The following is a 16,104-nucleotide window of genomic DNA, read 5'->3' on the forward strand; positions in this document are numbered from 1 at the left end:
TACAATGCCAGCTATTCAAGGTGCCTGGAAGCATGCAAAACTATTACATTGCCTCCCCTCTCCCTCCTCCCTGGTGGCTTCAAATCAAATGGAAGGATAAATCAGCAGCTATATTACCTCCCTAAGCACACACCTGCTGACACTTCATGCCTCTGTAATTGCAGTGGAAAGCTAAATGTACCATCAGGAAAGCCAACTTAATTAACAGCAGTAAACACAACAGGATGTGGAGCACAGACAATAGACACCATCATGCAACACACCCAGTGTCTGGTTTGGGGTGGTTTCCCAGCCTCTTGGACACACATTGATGGAAGAAGTGCCCTCTGAGCTATCTGAGCAACAGCAAGAGAAAAACACTTTTTTAATGTTTTCACCTGGGACATTTTGCAGGTTCTTGATAATGAACAGAATTATTATGGACTGATCACAAAAAATAAAAGGACTCACATTCAAAACCAGCCAGATGAGTATGGCTGTGTGACAAATACAACAAAACTTAACATCAGCAAAGTAAGAGAAGCATGTGAAAATGCACAACAAAATTACTTCAAAATCCATGAAAAACCACAAGTTTAATATATTCCTCATTCTTCTCTACAATAAGAAAAATAAATTACTCTTCCCATTCAGGGTCTTAAACATGAAGAATAATAGCTAACATTTATTTTTAGGTGTCCGTTAGTATTCTTATACTAATTCTAAATGAAAAAACAGATTTCATCAACACAAATGTGTACATGTGCAGTTCTCTGCTGTATGCAGTAAACTGGTTTTTATGGCCAAAATACACTAGTCTAAAAATAGAGCACTTCCACTTTGCTTTCAAATTAATTCAGGTCCTGCTTTGGATAAGAAATAGAAGACAATAAGAGATACCCATCCTTTGTGTTCTGTTCTTCATATAAGTACCAACAGCAATAGTTAACACTTCCTTCCAGAGAAAATGTTCATGTTTCTTTCTGGAGGCCTTTCACCTACTAGCATACCTTTGAGAAGTCAAGACCTACCTAAGACAAGGAACCCAGGCCAGAACTCAGATGCAAAAACTCAGTATTTATGAGGTAGAAGAAGATACAGGCTACCAAGGAGGCATTTAGAAATCATTACATACACAAGTAGGTGTGATGTTAGAAAAGCCAAACCTCACCTACAACTAGTAGTTGGAAGGGACACCAGATCCAGCAAGAAGAGCTTCCACCACTACACTGGCAGTGGAAGCCATCTGTGGACAAACCAGAGAGTGGGATATGTCATTTACCCCAGCTTCACCATGGCTTCCACACTGTCTCCCTCAACATTCTCATAACCAAGTGCACACCTTACAGCCTGGACAGGCAGGCAGCTAAATGTGTTTAAAAAAACCCAAAAAACCAAACAGAAACACCATGGTGAGGCTCAGAGGGCAGGGGATAATGGGTGGCCCTCTCTGTGGGTGAGTCCTTCACTGACCCAGGGGCACCAGCCGTGGCATATCTATTGCTGTGGACACATGCCTGCCGCTCACACTCAAAAACATTCCTGCTGTTTTATAAATATGCCATGAAGCCTGGCAAGGAGAGGATTAGAAACATGCATCTGGAATTTATCACCTCATTAAAAGCCCCAGTATGATGGTAGCTAACAACCGAAGGAAAAATAAACAGAAAAGACCTACGGGACTGATCAGTCATACCAGGAAACATACTTGACTCTGCAGTGAGGGAGATATCCACAATCATTCCAATCAAACTACTACTCATCAGCAAAACATAAGGCAGCCTTCCCTCTCCTATCATGCCCAACTTAGAAATGGAAAAACAACTGGAGTATCTTAAGTGCTGTTGGCATCTGCCTACAGGGAAGGTGGTTTTGCAATCTAATGCATTCTCTATGTTACTATTCACATCAAAAGTACCTTGACTGTTTCTTCTGCCAACCATCAGCACATCTGAGATAAGGCTGAGCTGGCTTACTTAAGTGAGAGTGGGATGAGGATGCTTGTAGAGCATCAGTCGAGTCTCTTGAGACAGCTTTAAATTCTGAATCACTTACTGTGCATCCACACAAGGAGACATATGATCTAAGTCTTTAAGCAAACTCAGGAACAACTTGGCTCCCCGCTTTTACAAAGGATAAGAATTAGACTCCAATGACTAATTCCTTTCTCTGCTTTATATTTGCTTACTTATTTTTCTAAGTCACATTTTAAAAACATTTTGCTGAAGTAGTAGAAAAGTATCTAACTGACAACAGTCTCTGGTGACTCAGGAGACAAGGACATGGAGAAATGGTTGGATAGGTTAGGGAAATAAGTTAAGAGCAGCCTTGGAAATTGTCTGTATTAAGGACAGAAGACCAGCATATGTCTCTCAAATTCTTGGTAAACTTTCCATGTTCAATTCTGGTCTGAAATAAATTGTACCTTACTCCCACAGGAGAGGGAAAAGATTTTGGAAAATCATCAATTTCTCAGTCTAGCCTTAAGAAATGTAATTACATTTGGAAGAAACATGCTGGAATTAAATTAAAGCTTACTGATGATATATGAAGGATAGAATAACTATTTCCATTGGAAAAAATTATTTTTAAAAAATACTAATACCATTAAATAGTAGTATAATAGTAGTATATAGAATAGTAGTTCTGGAACTGTGATCTTCAACCTTCACCCTAGCTGTTAAGATGGAAAGCATAAAAGACAAGTTTTAAGAAAGTTTTGAGCAATATCTCTAACAGATTTTTCTTTTAAAATTATTATACTGGAAGGCAGATTGAATTAAAAAACCACTAAAAAAACTTAAGCTCCAAAAGAGGAACTGTCATATAATTGCAAGTTTTACCCACCCAAATGTAGCTGAATTTCCAGAACACTTCTTTTGGCACACTGTTCCACTGGCTTAGCAGACACATTCTTATCTGTCTTTGGATGGCTGAAGTAGAGTCTTTACAGGAAAGATTAACTCAGCTATCTTGCCTTTAAACTTCTGAGAAAAGCAAACCACCACTTCATATGACAGTCCACGAGACCTCTATTACTCTGGGTAATTTAAAGAGAGGCAGGCAACTTCCAGGAGGATGTGCCTACCCAGAAGTGATAAGGCTGTAGATGGGCCAGTTCAGGGATACCTTGGTCCCAGCATGCCACGCTGCATTTGTGAACAGACACAGCACTTGGCATTTCTGAGCTGACATGCCAACCTTTTCATTATAATACCAACTGTCTCCATTGGAGATGTGACATAGTGCCAGCATGGGACTGAAATCACAGGAAAATCATTAAAAAGGATTGCATTGCTGGGTTTCGTAAGTCTCCAAAGATAGTGTCGAGACGAAAGGAGAGACTACATATATTAACTGGGGAGAAAAAAGCCTGTTCACAAAATCAGTGATAGAAACAAATGGAATCTACTGCAGACTCCTTTAAATATAAATCTAAATATATCTGCTTGGTATGGACTGTTGCTACAGAAATGCTAAGATAAAATAAAACCCGTTTCACTGGAGGACATCCCAGATCTAGATTCGTACAAAGGAGGCACTCTCAGGACAAAGTTATGTATGATGCCTTTAGATAATTTAACATGTAACCATATGCTGATGGAGACGATGCTATTCATGCCTCCTCCCCCACAATATGCAGAATACTCCCTTCCTCCCATTTCACCGGTGTTTGCCAAAAACTATACCAAGCTGATTCAACACTGACTCGAATGTGCTAAAATGAACAACTTTCTGTGGGATTAGCAAATTGAATTAACTCAGTGAAGGGTCAAACAAGTGCTGAAGCAATGGGACTTTGCCCTAAGATACTGAGATTGGACTTGTGCCTCTGCCCCACCACAGAGGTGTCAAAAGACAGCACAGGTAGGAAGCAGCTGGGGACCCCGAACAACAGAAACTGACATTGCAGAAGTAACAACCTAGAACAGCCCAGGCACCACAGACATGCACGACCTTCCTACTGCTTTGATGCAGCCCCTTTAACCCTGCTGGGCTCCTGGGCACTCAAATACCCTCTCCTTGTTCCTTCACTTGTCAAACACATAGTATCTGTGCTCTGAGCTTTACCATCCCCAAATCCTTATCGTCTTTCCCTAGAGTTTCTTCTTAAACTCATAATCACAACAACAACATTAGCATTAATGTGACACTCATCACCACTGGGACAATTGCTGAGCACACACATCCTGCCCCTTCCCCCTTCCTTTTTCCATTGACTTCCACTATTCAGCAGAGTGGCAACCACGACACTTTCATGCAATGACTTGGCTAACATGGTGCTGCAGTAACTACCACAAAACACATGATGACTAGTGACAGTCTTCTGATTGACTTGACAGCGTCAATATAGAACAGGATGTTTTTTGGTAGCCATTTCTTTTGCAGGAATCTGTATGTACACAAAGGGTCTGAACCCAATCTCTGAATACCCAATTTCCAAGTAGCCACCCCTTTGTATTGCCAAGGGAGACAAACACTATTTGTGAAAGCACGTGGGCAGAAACCTAAGCAAAACACCAAGGTGATGATGAATAACACACTCCTGAATGTCAAGGTACAGTGGGATTTTTGTAATTTTGTGACATCCCAGCTTCTTTCCCACATTGTAGAAAAGCAAAATAAAACGTAGGCGGAACCAAAGTCCCATTGTTATTAGCATGCAAAGAACTTATTTAAATTCCCCATCTGTTTTGGCCAACCATTTACGAGTAATTCTCCACATTTCAGTCACCTGAAAAAAAGACAGTTCCAGGCACAAACACTTCCTAAGCAGTTAATATCCAGGATCACAGATGATTAAATCATGGTGTTTCACTCTTTCTGTGGGCTTTGTTTTGCAACTGGCTTCCTGGCTGCTTTTTATCTCTAGCATTTCTCTCCTGCTTCTGGCAGATGAAGTGGAGATGGAAAAGAAAATGGAGGGAAGTTCTTGGGTAGCATAAGGATTACAATAATTTCCAATCTTTCAGCAAGAAAGAGCTTGCTCAGGGAACAGATAACCTAATGCTTTTCCACCCTGCTTTTTTTTGGTTTTTTAACTTACGTTTACAGTTGTTTGCAATTATAAAGTTATACAACCAGGTAGAAAGTTTACTACATTTATCTTCTTTCTGTCCCCAAACCCACAATGAATGAATCTCCCATCCACATATTTCCTCCACTTTTTTTGCCATTGCTGTGGGCAATATTTAAAAGAAACCTGCAATTAGAGAGATCCTCAGTCATATATATACAGGTCACTGACATTTGGTTCATACCCAAGCTTGATGTGAATGCAGATGCCACTCATCAAAAGGACAGTTATGCCATGGATAACAAATGACCTCAACTATCTAAATTAAACAACAGTACTAGCACAGGGACAAAGTTACTTTCAAAGCATTCTTGGTATTCTGTCTGATTACCTGTCCTTGTTCAAAACAAAGGGAGAACTGTCTTCACATTGGTCTACTTATGTTTCCTTTCAGTGTTCTGAAATAAGAGCTGTTCAAGTACTTGAGTTTTGTTTTCAGTTGGAAAGGTCATCTGGGGTGTGTGGCAAAATGAATCTGTACACTTTTTTCAATAAGGAAAAAGGGAAAGAGGCGGGTTACAGGGAAGGAGGGAAATGAAAGTTTACCGCATCTTCATTTTTGAATTTGCAAAAGTCTCAGATGAGTTATAGAAAAAGTATAATTAGTAAAAGAGTAACAGTCTAAGAACCTACAGAATCTAATTCTCTTTTGAAAAAGAAAAGCGATGACTACTTACATATAATATGTAGGATATAATCCTTCAAAGTACCAGCAATGCTTTTTGGCCTCTGTACACTACAAAGAAAGAAAAATATGGTATTAATATTTACATAGGATGATTTATAGCTATAAACACAAGCCTGAAGTATTTATAAATACTGTGACTCCGAGCAGTTAGGAGAGGTTTATATTCCCAAAGATTTCCCAATCCAGATACGCACAGCAAGCAGGAAGTCAGTTCACGTAAATGGCAGCGTGTCCTGCCAGGATTCAGATCCCTCACACAGGACTTTGTCTGCAGGGCCCCACCAGCTTCCCGCAGTTCCCAACAAAGTCAGTACATTTGGCACAGACCCAGGATCCAGCTGCATGTGTTCCCTGGCAGAGCTGCTGCCTTAAAACCACGGACAACTTTGGAGCCCATGGCAGGTCATAGCCCCTTACATGACATCCAAGGCACAAAGCAATGTGATGATACTACACATACGACTGCACAGTAAATTCAAGTTACAGGGAATTATTCATCTTTCTGGATGTGTGTGGCATGTGGAGCCAGGCTCAGGAAGGAGCAGAATGGAGAACCATCTCTCCCATCTCCTCTTCCTAGAGCTTGGAAATGTCTCAAGTGTTCATTAAAGCAGTGGGGAAAGGAAACTGTTTTCTGCAGCTCAGGGGTATTGTTCTCTTTTGCAGATTGCCAGTGTATCCCTGCTAAAGGATGGGGACAGGCATTTCCTCAGCACGTGTGTGCCAGCGACGTGAGAAGTGCTCATCCTTAGGGGCAATGCTTGAGCACAGGCGGCAGCTTGGAACAATAGCAGCCCCTAATAAAGAAAACCAGATGTCAAGCTCAAACACTACACAATGCACCAAATATTTCTGTGTATCCCACTGACATCACTAGCACAAAATGCCATCTTCACTGCAGACACAGCTCCAGCAGCTCCCCTGCAAGCTGTATCATCACAATGCCCAATCACTCATGGGCAGGGCATTGTGGGACACCCACTTGCAGAGCTGTGAGGAATATCTGGGGTTTTAGCAACAATTCCCTCTGCTCCTCACACCTGACACCTGACAACAGAGAGCCCTTGGCACACTGCCAGCGTTTGGATCATTCTTCATGTTCACTTGGCAGCTCACCTTTAAATAATAGCTCGTTTAAGTTTATTAGCCTTCCCAAATCCCAGAATACTAAATGAATCCAGTTAAGACAAAGACAAAGTGGTTTTAGATCCTTGAGTCTCATTCTCCATGAATAAAAAAGGCTGCAAACTCTTTAATGAGTGTGTGATGAGCTAAATCACAGACAGATCAATTACAGCCTGTGAAGACAAACTGCTATGGATTAAATTGTTAGAAGTGGTACAGGAGATTGGGGGAGGAGGAGGAGAAGATGCTTTTGAAGCATGTGTTGAGGCCTTTCTCCAGTAACACAACAGGCTCACACCAGTCTTCGAGATGCACAAGCTTTAGTTTATGCGGGAAGGACCAGTCCTCTTTCCCTGGGATAAACACAGCAAAAACTTTATTCCCCTCTCAAACTGATGCCACGGCTCAGGCAGTATATTCAGGAGGACTCTTTAGCTTCTACTGAAGCAAGTGGTGTTCAAAGATCCATCTCTGCATTCACTCTATTCCCTCTTTGTTCCCCTCCTTCAATGTTTCCAACTTTTCAACCCTTCCTTCCAAATATTTTCACCATCCAGCTGTTTCCTCTTACTCTAAAATTAGAAATATGTCAAGTTTCTCTCCATAACACCATGCAAACCTACATGCATCAAAAAACCCAGTAGGCATGCTGCCAAGTCACTGAAAAATACTTTGGCTCTTCACCTTTGATGGCTGTAGATCAGCAGACATTGGCTAAAATCCAGTGTCTGCAGGTCACCCCCCTGGGAAGCCTCATTTCAGAGTACAGCTTGGGGTGGTGCTGCCATTAAATGTTTTTCCTTCCTGCTTCTCGGCCAGTATGAGTCACCATTTACCTCAACAGCCTTGAAGCCTTTTGTCAGTCTCAAGCATTTTAATTGATGTTTTCCCAGAAATGTTTCTGAGCACGTGGAGCCTGCACACCCTTTGTAAGTGTAAAGCAGACATTTATTTATATTCAGCACTCTCCCCCCATATTTTAATCTGCTTCACAAGTTCTAAAATTAATTGGGAAGATTCCACCTTCCAACATCTCCCTAACTGTAGGATTTCTGTTTCTGCCTCTAAATAATTCTCTTTTTCAGATGGCCAATATGCTTACTGCTGCCACAAGAAAGGCTCCAGCCTGGGAAAGTTCCTTCCATCTTACCGGGCTTAGATACCTGCTCTAAACATCCTTTGGTGTCCAGATTTAGTTTTAAATTGGCCCTGGAAGAGCAGGCATCAATCCCAGTTATGCCTTTTTTTAATATCACAGTGCTACAAACACTGCATGGCAGTTATTCAGCTCTCCTACATGGGAATCAGGCAAAAAAATCCAGTGGACCTCAAATGTGAGCAGCAGAGCCAAATCTGATGCACATGACATGTCAGACAGATTTACACGCACAAGGGCAAAGCGCTGAGCTCCCTGCTCTGTTAAACTCCCACCCATCTCCATGGCAACTCTACTCCAGGAAAGCCTGACACAAAGCAGGCGGCTACTAACCACCCTCTCTACTGCTGGTTAGCAGACTTTGCAGGAATTGCTGCTGAGAGTAAGTGGAGAATGTCACTGCTGCTAAGGATTTGAGTGCCTTTAGCACTCAGGCCCCAGAGAGATGAACGGGGGGGTCAGGGTACAGATTAGCTTTTCCCACCCCACATCCATCCTCTGAAGAAGGCTATGATAATCCGCCACTTGCCAACACCCAAATTATTCTTCTGAGTGGTACTGGCCTCAAGAGCTAAGCTGGTGGAGAGCCACGCAAGAGTAAGAGGAGACATATACCATCAGCATCAGGCTCTCAGCCTTTGGAGAGCCATGTCCTTGTAGCTGTTGGAGACTATTAAATCCTCAAGAAAGCACAGCTGGCAGGAACTCGCTGCAGCCCACAAACCAGAGGCAAAGGGAAGATGAGTCATATTGCTGCCATACAATAGGACCTCACACATCAGGAGGGGTGCCCACTCTGCCAGCTCCCATATGAAGACAGGCTGTATCTCAGACTTTCTAACAAGCATTCATTCATGTATTTTAAAAGCCATTTACCCATTCACTAATAGCCAAAACAGAGTGTCTACGGTTATGTAACTAAGATTAGATACAGCCCTACTGATACTTCCAGCTTTTCTAGGGAAAGGATTACTGCACATTTCTCTTACAACATTCTCCCTTCTATGCCCTTTAAGAATTTGGCACAGCTATAAAATATAAATATGAGAGTACATTCATTTTTATAACAAATTATGCAGGTCTAATTAGGTGTGCATATGTAATCTTTAGAGAATTAATGGTATGTGAATTAGCCAGATGCTTGAATACATTCCTTAAGTTTGCAAAGAAAAGGAGAGAAAGAGAAAAAACACAAGACTTGCTTTTTTGTTCGTCTGATTTTAAATAAATCAGCATCTGTCTTGTAGCCTGTTTTCTCTGCAAGAGTGTAGCAATGTGAATTGCAAGCTGTCCTTTTCTGTGGCCTCTAAATTATTTCAGATTTCCTTTTAAAAAGGACACCTGCTTCCTGCCACAAATTGATATTGCAAATGTTACAGCTGCTAGTAAAAACAGTGAGAAATAGGAGTTCCTAAAACATTATCCAAAGACTGGTTTTGATCACACCATAAAATACAGAACACAGAATACATATGTATGCACAAGGTGTGGAGGATGCTAGAGCAGGCAGGCTGCTCACTGAATGTCAGGTGGTACTCCACAGATAGGCTTTGCAGGATTTGCAGAAATACTATCTCTAGCAGGAATATCCTTCACATTGCACATCATTATCTCTCAGCCCACAGGACAACAAAAAGAAAATAGATCTGATCAATTAATTAGTCTTTGTAATCAAGGGATTAACAGCCAGGGCCTTCAGTGGAGGTTTGGAAATTAGTAACAAAAAAGTAAAGCCCCATGTGCATATTCCAGCATGAGAACAGTCCATTTCTGTTATGGGCACCAATGGAAAAAGCAGCCTGCTGTGGACAGCCATGCCATGGAGGGCAGATGGAGAGTGATTGCTATCTGTATGCTGAAGGGACATCCAGAGAGAATTGGTGACATCTGCTCAAAGCCAGATTCTGTAGGAGGCTGTTATCAGTCACAAGGCCGATGAAAACCTATCAGTTACCAGCAACTGAGGGTGAGCCTTTCTCTTCCATTACGTATTACACTTATAAAGATCCAAGGTAAATTCAGAAGAACAAAACCAGGTATTTAACAGTGACCTGGTATTCTGGGGTGACCTGCTTAGTGGCTGTAACCTGCCACTTAGCTGGGTACATGTTATACCTTATTAGGGTTCAAGATGATCCATCGACATGCCAGTCCTGTGGCTGCAGCCTCGGAGGCTCTGCTCGGATTAATACACAGATGAACAGGAAGAAAGAGCTAGAAGTATCTTTGACAAATATAATGCTAGAAGTATCTTGTTGTTTCTGAGCATCACACAGTCTTATTCCAACAGCCAGAACTCTGTCTTCCATACTGCTGATCAAACTAAAATCTGAAAAAATGGGAAGGACAACACCTTTCTCACCATAGGGCCCCGCAGCATCTGAGAAACAACTATCTATACCTGATGCCTCTCTTACAGAAGGCCATTTGCAAAATTTAGCTCTTCCCTGGTTTTATTGGTCACTGCATGTGGCAAATACTTGATGAAGCCCAGACAAAATGAAGATAAAGTCTACGATGCAACTCCAGACTAAATAAGCAGTTCCAGAAGGCACATTATTGGCAACGAATCACAATGTTTTATGGGATCTGACCTTTAAAACTGCATCAGTTTTCAGAACACTATCCCTTTCAGTGCCTAGACAAGAGCTGGATGCATTATGAGATACAAGCTGGGCTGTATCAGAAGAAACTTGTGTGCTGAAAGTTTGAAAGACTGTTTGTGCAGACACAGGAATACGAGGCATCCTGTTCTTCTATTGCCTAGAAAAGGGCAAACTATCCATTAAAGTAAGAGACAGCATATCCTGAATCTGGAAAGTGCAGCCTAAGGGTGAAAATAGTTTGCTAGAGAAAACACATTTTGTTTTAGCCTTGCCTGAATCCATCAAAATTAATCCCTACTTCTTCCCTGGTGATGCTAACAGCTGAGGGTGAAAGCTGCCCATCTGCAAAACTATTCCAAGACACTGAGCTAGCAAGCCATGTTACCAGTGATTTCAACATATACCCTTGTTGCAAAAGACAGGAGCAACTTTTTACTAAAACTCGGGATTATGTTAAAGTATTTTTATTTAATGAAGTAATGAGAACACATCAGGAAGCTCTTGTATAAAAGGATGCCAATCCTTTATCAAGCTTTCCCTCCCATTTAACAGTAAACAGAACAAATACTATTTCAGCTATCCATCTCTTTCACCAACACCAAAATTACAAAGTCAAATAACTCACAGTATAAATAATGATTTTCATAAATTTCATAAGGAAATTAAATAGTTTTGGTTACGACAATTGCTTTTAGTTAGACTTTTTGTCTGTTCTCTAAGAAAGAAGGAATATTTCTGATAGTAGGATTCATAAAAGAAACAACTTTTCCACCTTGAATTAATCAGAGTGTGTTTTGCAACAGCAAAAATTTCAGCACAAGCATCTAATTCTTATTACTTCTTGTGCTGTTCAGAGCACATGTATTAATTATCATATTTTTATTTCGAATTAATATGAGTTTAGCATTAGATAGCTTCCCATCAAAAAGCATTATTTTACATTTAGATCTATTAACCTTTCCCAGGGAGGAAATACAAATATCCCTTGTGTTCCATTTTACCATTTCACTTCAGGAACCTGACTCATTTATTTGTTTAATTTTCTTTCCTTTTTTTTTTTTTTTTGGCCATTATGGAGCAAATTGCAAATGCGCTTCAGTCCCAGAACAATACAATTTCAATTGAATATAATTCCTTCATCCATATACAAGGGAAAAAGGCAGAAATAAAAGGCAAAGCAAGGCACCCATATTTTTCAGAGCTCACGCTAGGGAGGGTGCGGGGCGGGCGCTCAGCACCGCGGACAGCGTCCTCCCTCCCGGCAGTGCCCCGGTGCTGCTGCACCTTCCCGCATCCCGGCCGGGGCAACGATCACCTGTACCAAACCTCACCCACACACATCACCTCTCACAGCTCTCAGCTCCCTCTCCGTTCTCACCTACACCTGCTAACAGTAGCCACACCTACCAATTATCTCTTTGCATGTAGGAGCACTTCTATGAGAAATTAATAAGCACAACTACCATAGAATCACGGAACACCGCAACTTGGAAGGGCCCCATAAAAATCATTCAGTCCAGGTCCCTGTTCCTCACAGGATTATCTAACATTACACCATATAGCTGAGAGCATCATCCAGATGCTCCTTGAACTCTGACAGGCTTGGTGCCACAATCACTTCCCTGGATAGGCTGTTCCAGCGATCTTCGCAGCAAGGAACTTTTTCCTAATGTCCAGTCTGAACTTCTGCCAATGCAAATTCATTCCACCCCCTCACGTCTTGCTGCTGGTCACCAGAGAGAGATTAGCACCTCCCATCCACTACCCCTCTTGAGGAAGTTATAGATTTCCATGAGATCACCCCTCAGCCTTCTTTTCTCCACACTCCACCAAACCAGTGATCCCAGTTTCCTCTCACTACGTCCTGCCCGCAAGGTCTTTCACCACCTCAGGCACCCTCCTCTTGATGCTCTCCAATAATTTTATGTTTTTCGAATATTGTGGCACCCAAAACTGCACACGGGACTCCAGGTGGAACCACACCTTCCAATGCAGTGTAGAGCAGGATATTGGACCAGCTTCCCTTGACCAGCTGGCACTGCTGTTCTTGATGCATCCAGGACACAGCTGGCCCTTTTGGCTTCCAGGGCATACTGCTGACTCATATCCAACTTCACATCAACCCAAACCATCATCAGACTGCCTTGGATGGAACAGCTGTACTCAGTCTCTTTCAGACTGTTTGGAAAGCATAGTTATGACAGTTGTCATAGTTGTGTGAAATAGCCAGCTCAGTTCTACATCAGAATGTCAAACCAGATGCTTACAAAAGTGCAAAGAGAGCCTCAATATCAGAGAAGTATAGGACTTGCTTTACCTTCTTTCTTTCATTTCTACACTCATGAATGCAGCAATAATTGCACAAACATAAAAGGTGGGGAGTGGGTGTATTTAAAGCTTCCTGGTGGAATTGACCTTGCACTGAAAGTCCTAATGTTAGATCTGCAAGAAAGCATGAGCCATGTCACATACTGAAGGCATTTTCACCCAAGAAAAGCAAAACAGACTTAACATTCCACTGGAGTCTCTGCAGCTTCCAGGGGGTAGTGGCAGACTTTTTTTGTTCCAACTGCAAGGAAACAGATGTAACATTTTCCCAACTTAACTTGCAGAGGTTGATCCATTCCAAATGGTACTGGACAGCTTCCACAGCTCCAAAATTGAATTTAGCTTCTGCAATTATTCTTTTTCCTTTCAGATGTGCATGAGAAATAAAATCAAGGGTACTATTATTTGCATTCTTTAACTACAGAACAAGTCAAGTCACACCATAAAACAACCCACAAAGTAGGGTGCATGGGAGGAAGGGATCACTTGTCAGGAACTGAAAGGAAGACCATGCCAAGAGTGAGGACATCACTGTTTCCACCCTCAGTCTCTTTAAAAATGAAACAAACCTAAATGAAATTTTTCAACCTTCATGAAATTTTTTGGTGATACAATGTTTTTACTTTTATGCCTCTAATGAGCACCATGAACACAGACACCAACCAGCTTTCCTTTGCCTAAGAACTGGAAGCTTGGTTCATCTCCAGCCTCCACCCTGAATAGGCACCTCCTGCTGGAGGGAACTTATGATATTCAGGGTACTACTAAGGGAAAAGTCTAGTTTTAGGTTTCCCCAGTTTTTATCTAAAACGACGCCAGTCCACGCTGAACTGGCAAATTTGCCTGTTTCCTACATGCATTTCGTTCTTCCACTTTACCACCCCAAGAATGAAAACAGCCCTTAAATTACCTAGTACTTAAATCCTCAGGGGTTGTCTTTCATCTACCAAACTAGTACAACCAAAGCAAAGAAAGACTGAGCAAAAGAAGATGAATTCAGACTCAATTTTCTTAGTCATCTGCAGTGCAGACAAGATCAAGGCACTTAAAAGCACCTACAGATGCTGGTCAGTTAAGTTATGACAGCCCTTCAAAGGATGCAGGATTTCTTGGATGGTCCCTAGGACATAGGACAGCTGCTTTGGGAGTTCCCAGGCTCTGTTCTGCTGATGTTATGCAGCCCCCATATGCTCATTTGTCCCACAGAGAGAGACAGCACGAGCTGAGAGGACAGAGTGCAGCTGCATAATCACAGCAACTCTTGCTCTCCACCCTAATACCCTTTTTTTTCATTCTTGACATTTAATCCGGGGATGCACACCTTCCTCAGATCCTTCTTATGAGGAGTTATTGGAAAACAAAACATTTTTTTATTCAACTAAGACTCTTATCTTTTCAGTTTTCTGAGGTATTTATTCCAAAACTGCAAATACTGGATCAAGAAATGCTTTGTGCTTAGAAGTCCTGAAAACATCTGTAACACTGAAGACACCAAATCCCCAGCCTCAAAAAAAAAGAAAAAAAAGATGCAGAATCCATGAGCAATCACACACCCAGTGGTGCAGGGAACAAAAGAAATCAATAATAATGAAATATTATCTAAGTACTATTCCTATAACCTGGAAGGTAAGAAATGCCAAGGCAAGTTCTCACCTTGAAGAGGTTATTCTAGAACCCCATCATATTTAGTGTTGGATTGTTTTTAGGAGCATCTGTTAATTTTTAATCAGATTACACACGTCATGTGTATATTAAATTAGTAAGCATTTGAACACAGTGGAGATTAAAGAGGTTACCTTGGAAACATTCTGATATTTGAAAAGCAGTTTCTAAAAACCCCTGGCACATGAGAATCCAGGTATTTCTTTGAGAAGAAGCAATCTATTTGAATGCTTTGTTGGGGAAGCTTCATACTTGGTCAACTCCCAACTGCTTAGCAGTGAAGTCAATTATTACCTACACACTTACAATAACAGCCATCATTACTGTGTCCTTCACGCCCTCACAAGGCCACTCAGTCTCTCAAGGGGAAAGCAACGATGTATAATTGATTGTACAGGTCCAATCTGGTTTAATGACCACACTGGGACTAGAGAAACAGTTCTAAAGGAAACTTTAGTTCATTTGTTCCAGCTACATTAGACTAACTACCTTGCAGTAAATGCTGATACTTAGATAGCAACACAGTAAAGGCAGGCATGGTCTGGTCTGCAAGGCTGGCTCACCAAACAGGGCTGTCATACAATCATCTCCATGTCACAGTCCAGAAACCCATTTGCTCTGGGATTCAGTTACTGGAACACTGGGAGGAGTTTATGGGCTTGGGTTCATCCAGGCTAATAATCACATTTTTCTATTCTTGCACACAGTCTCTTAAAGTTCCTACTGATCAGCAGCAAACACATCTCTGTCTCAAGCCAAAACCCTCCTCACAGGAAGAAACAGCACAAGAGTTAACTCAATGTAATTTGTACTTGTTTAACACGTCAATTCAAGCTTTTTGGGAGATGCTGTACTCTAAGTCTACTTACGAGGTAGACTGAAACATCAATGTCTTTTAATTTAAAATAAGAACCTAAATGGACTCCTATTCAGACAGTCCAATATACACTACCACAGCAATAGCATATGATTATTAAATTCCAGTGAGACAAATCTAACAGCTGTACCCCAGAACTACTTATTTGAGCAGGAAGAAATACTAAGCATTTGTCCTTGAAGTATTTCCTGTTAAAGGACTAAAATAGCAAATAAAGAGATAATCCTTTCAGGCAAGTAACAATGACTACTGATGGTAAAGCATTCTTCCAAACAAAGTAACTTCCTACATAAGACCTTAATATTTGCTTTTCTTTTATTAGGAGCCTGAATGTACCTAAACAAAAATCTACAATGTGCCAGACTGTCTAATTTCAATATAAACCACTAAGAATGTGACAAAGCTCTTCATTTAAACCAAAAGAACACAAGCTTCGGCATTCTTCTAAATGGATCATTTCCTTGCTTTGAGTTATGACCCGAGTTTTATCGCACTCAAAATAGCTTCCTGGAAGAAGAAAAAAATATATATATTCTTAAGATGACTGTTTAGAAAGAGATACTGGATACACATAACCAGACAAATTTGCACAACATCTTTGGTTAT

The 16,104-nt window shown here is 41.2% G+C and overlaps 1 protein-coding gene across 1 annotated transcript in view; it reads right to left on the minus strand.

Annotated features, from left to right (window-relative positions):
• Positions 1-16,104, minus strand: part of VOPP1 (VOPP1 WW domain binding protein) — a 62,544-nt gene that overhangs the window by 12,342 nt on the left and 34,098 nt on the right. Inside the window, exon 2 of the mRNA XM_036406618.2 lies at positions 5,734-5,792. Coding sequence (XP_036262511.1) covers positions 5,734-5,792 — 59 coding nt within the window. The remainder of the gene's footprint in view (positions 1-5,733; positions 5,793-16,104) is intronic.

This window comes from Molothrus ater, chromosome 1 (assembly GCF_012460135.2).
Source record: "Molothrus ater isolate BHLD 08-10-18 breed brown headed cowbird chromosome 1, BPBGC_Mater_1.1, whole genome shotgun sequence".
Lineage (NCBI taxonomy): Eukaryota > Metazoa > Chordata > Aves > Passeriformes > Icteridae > Molothrus > Molothrus ater.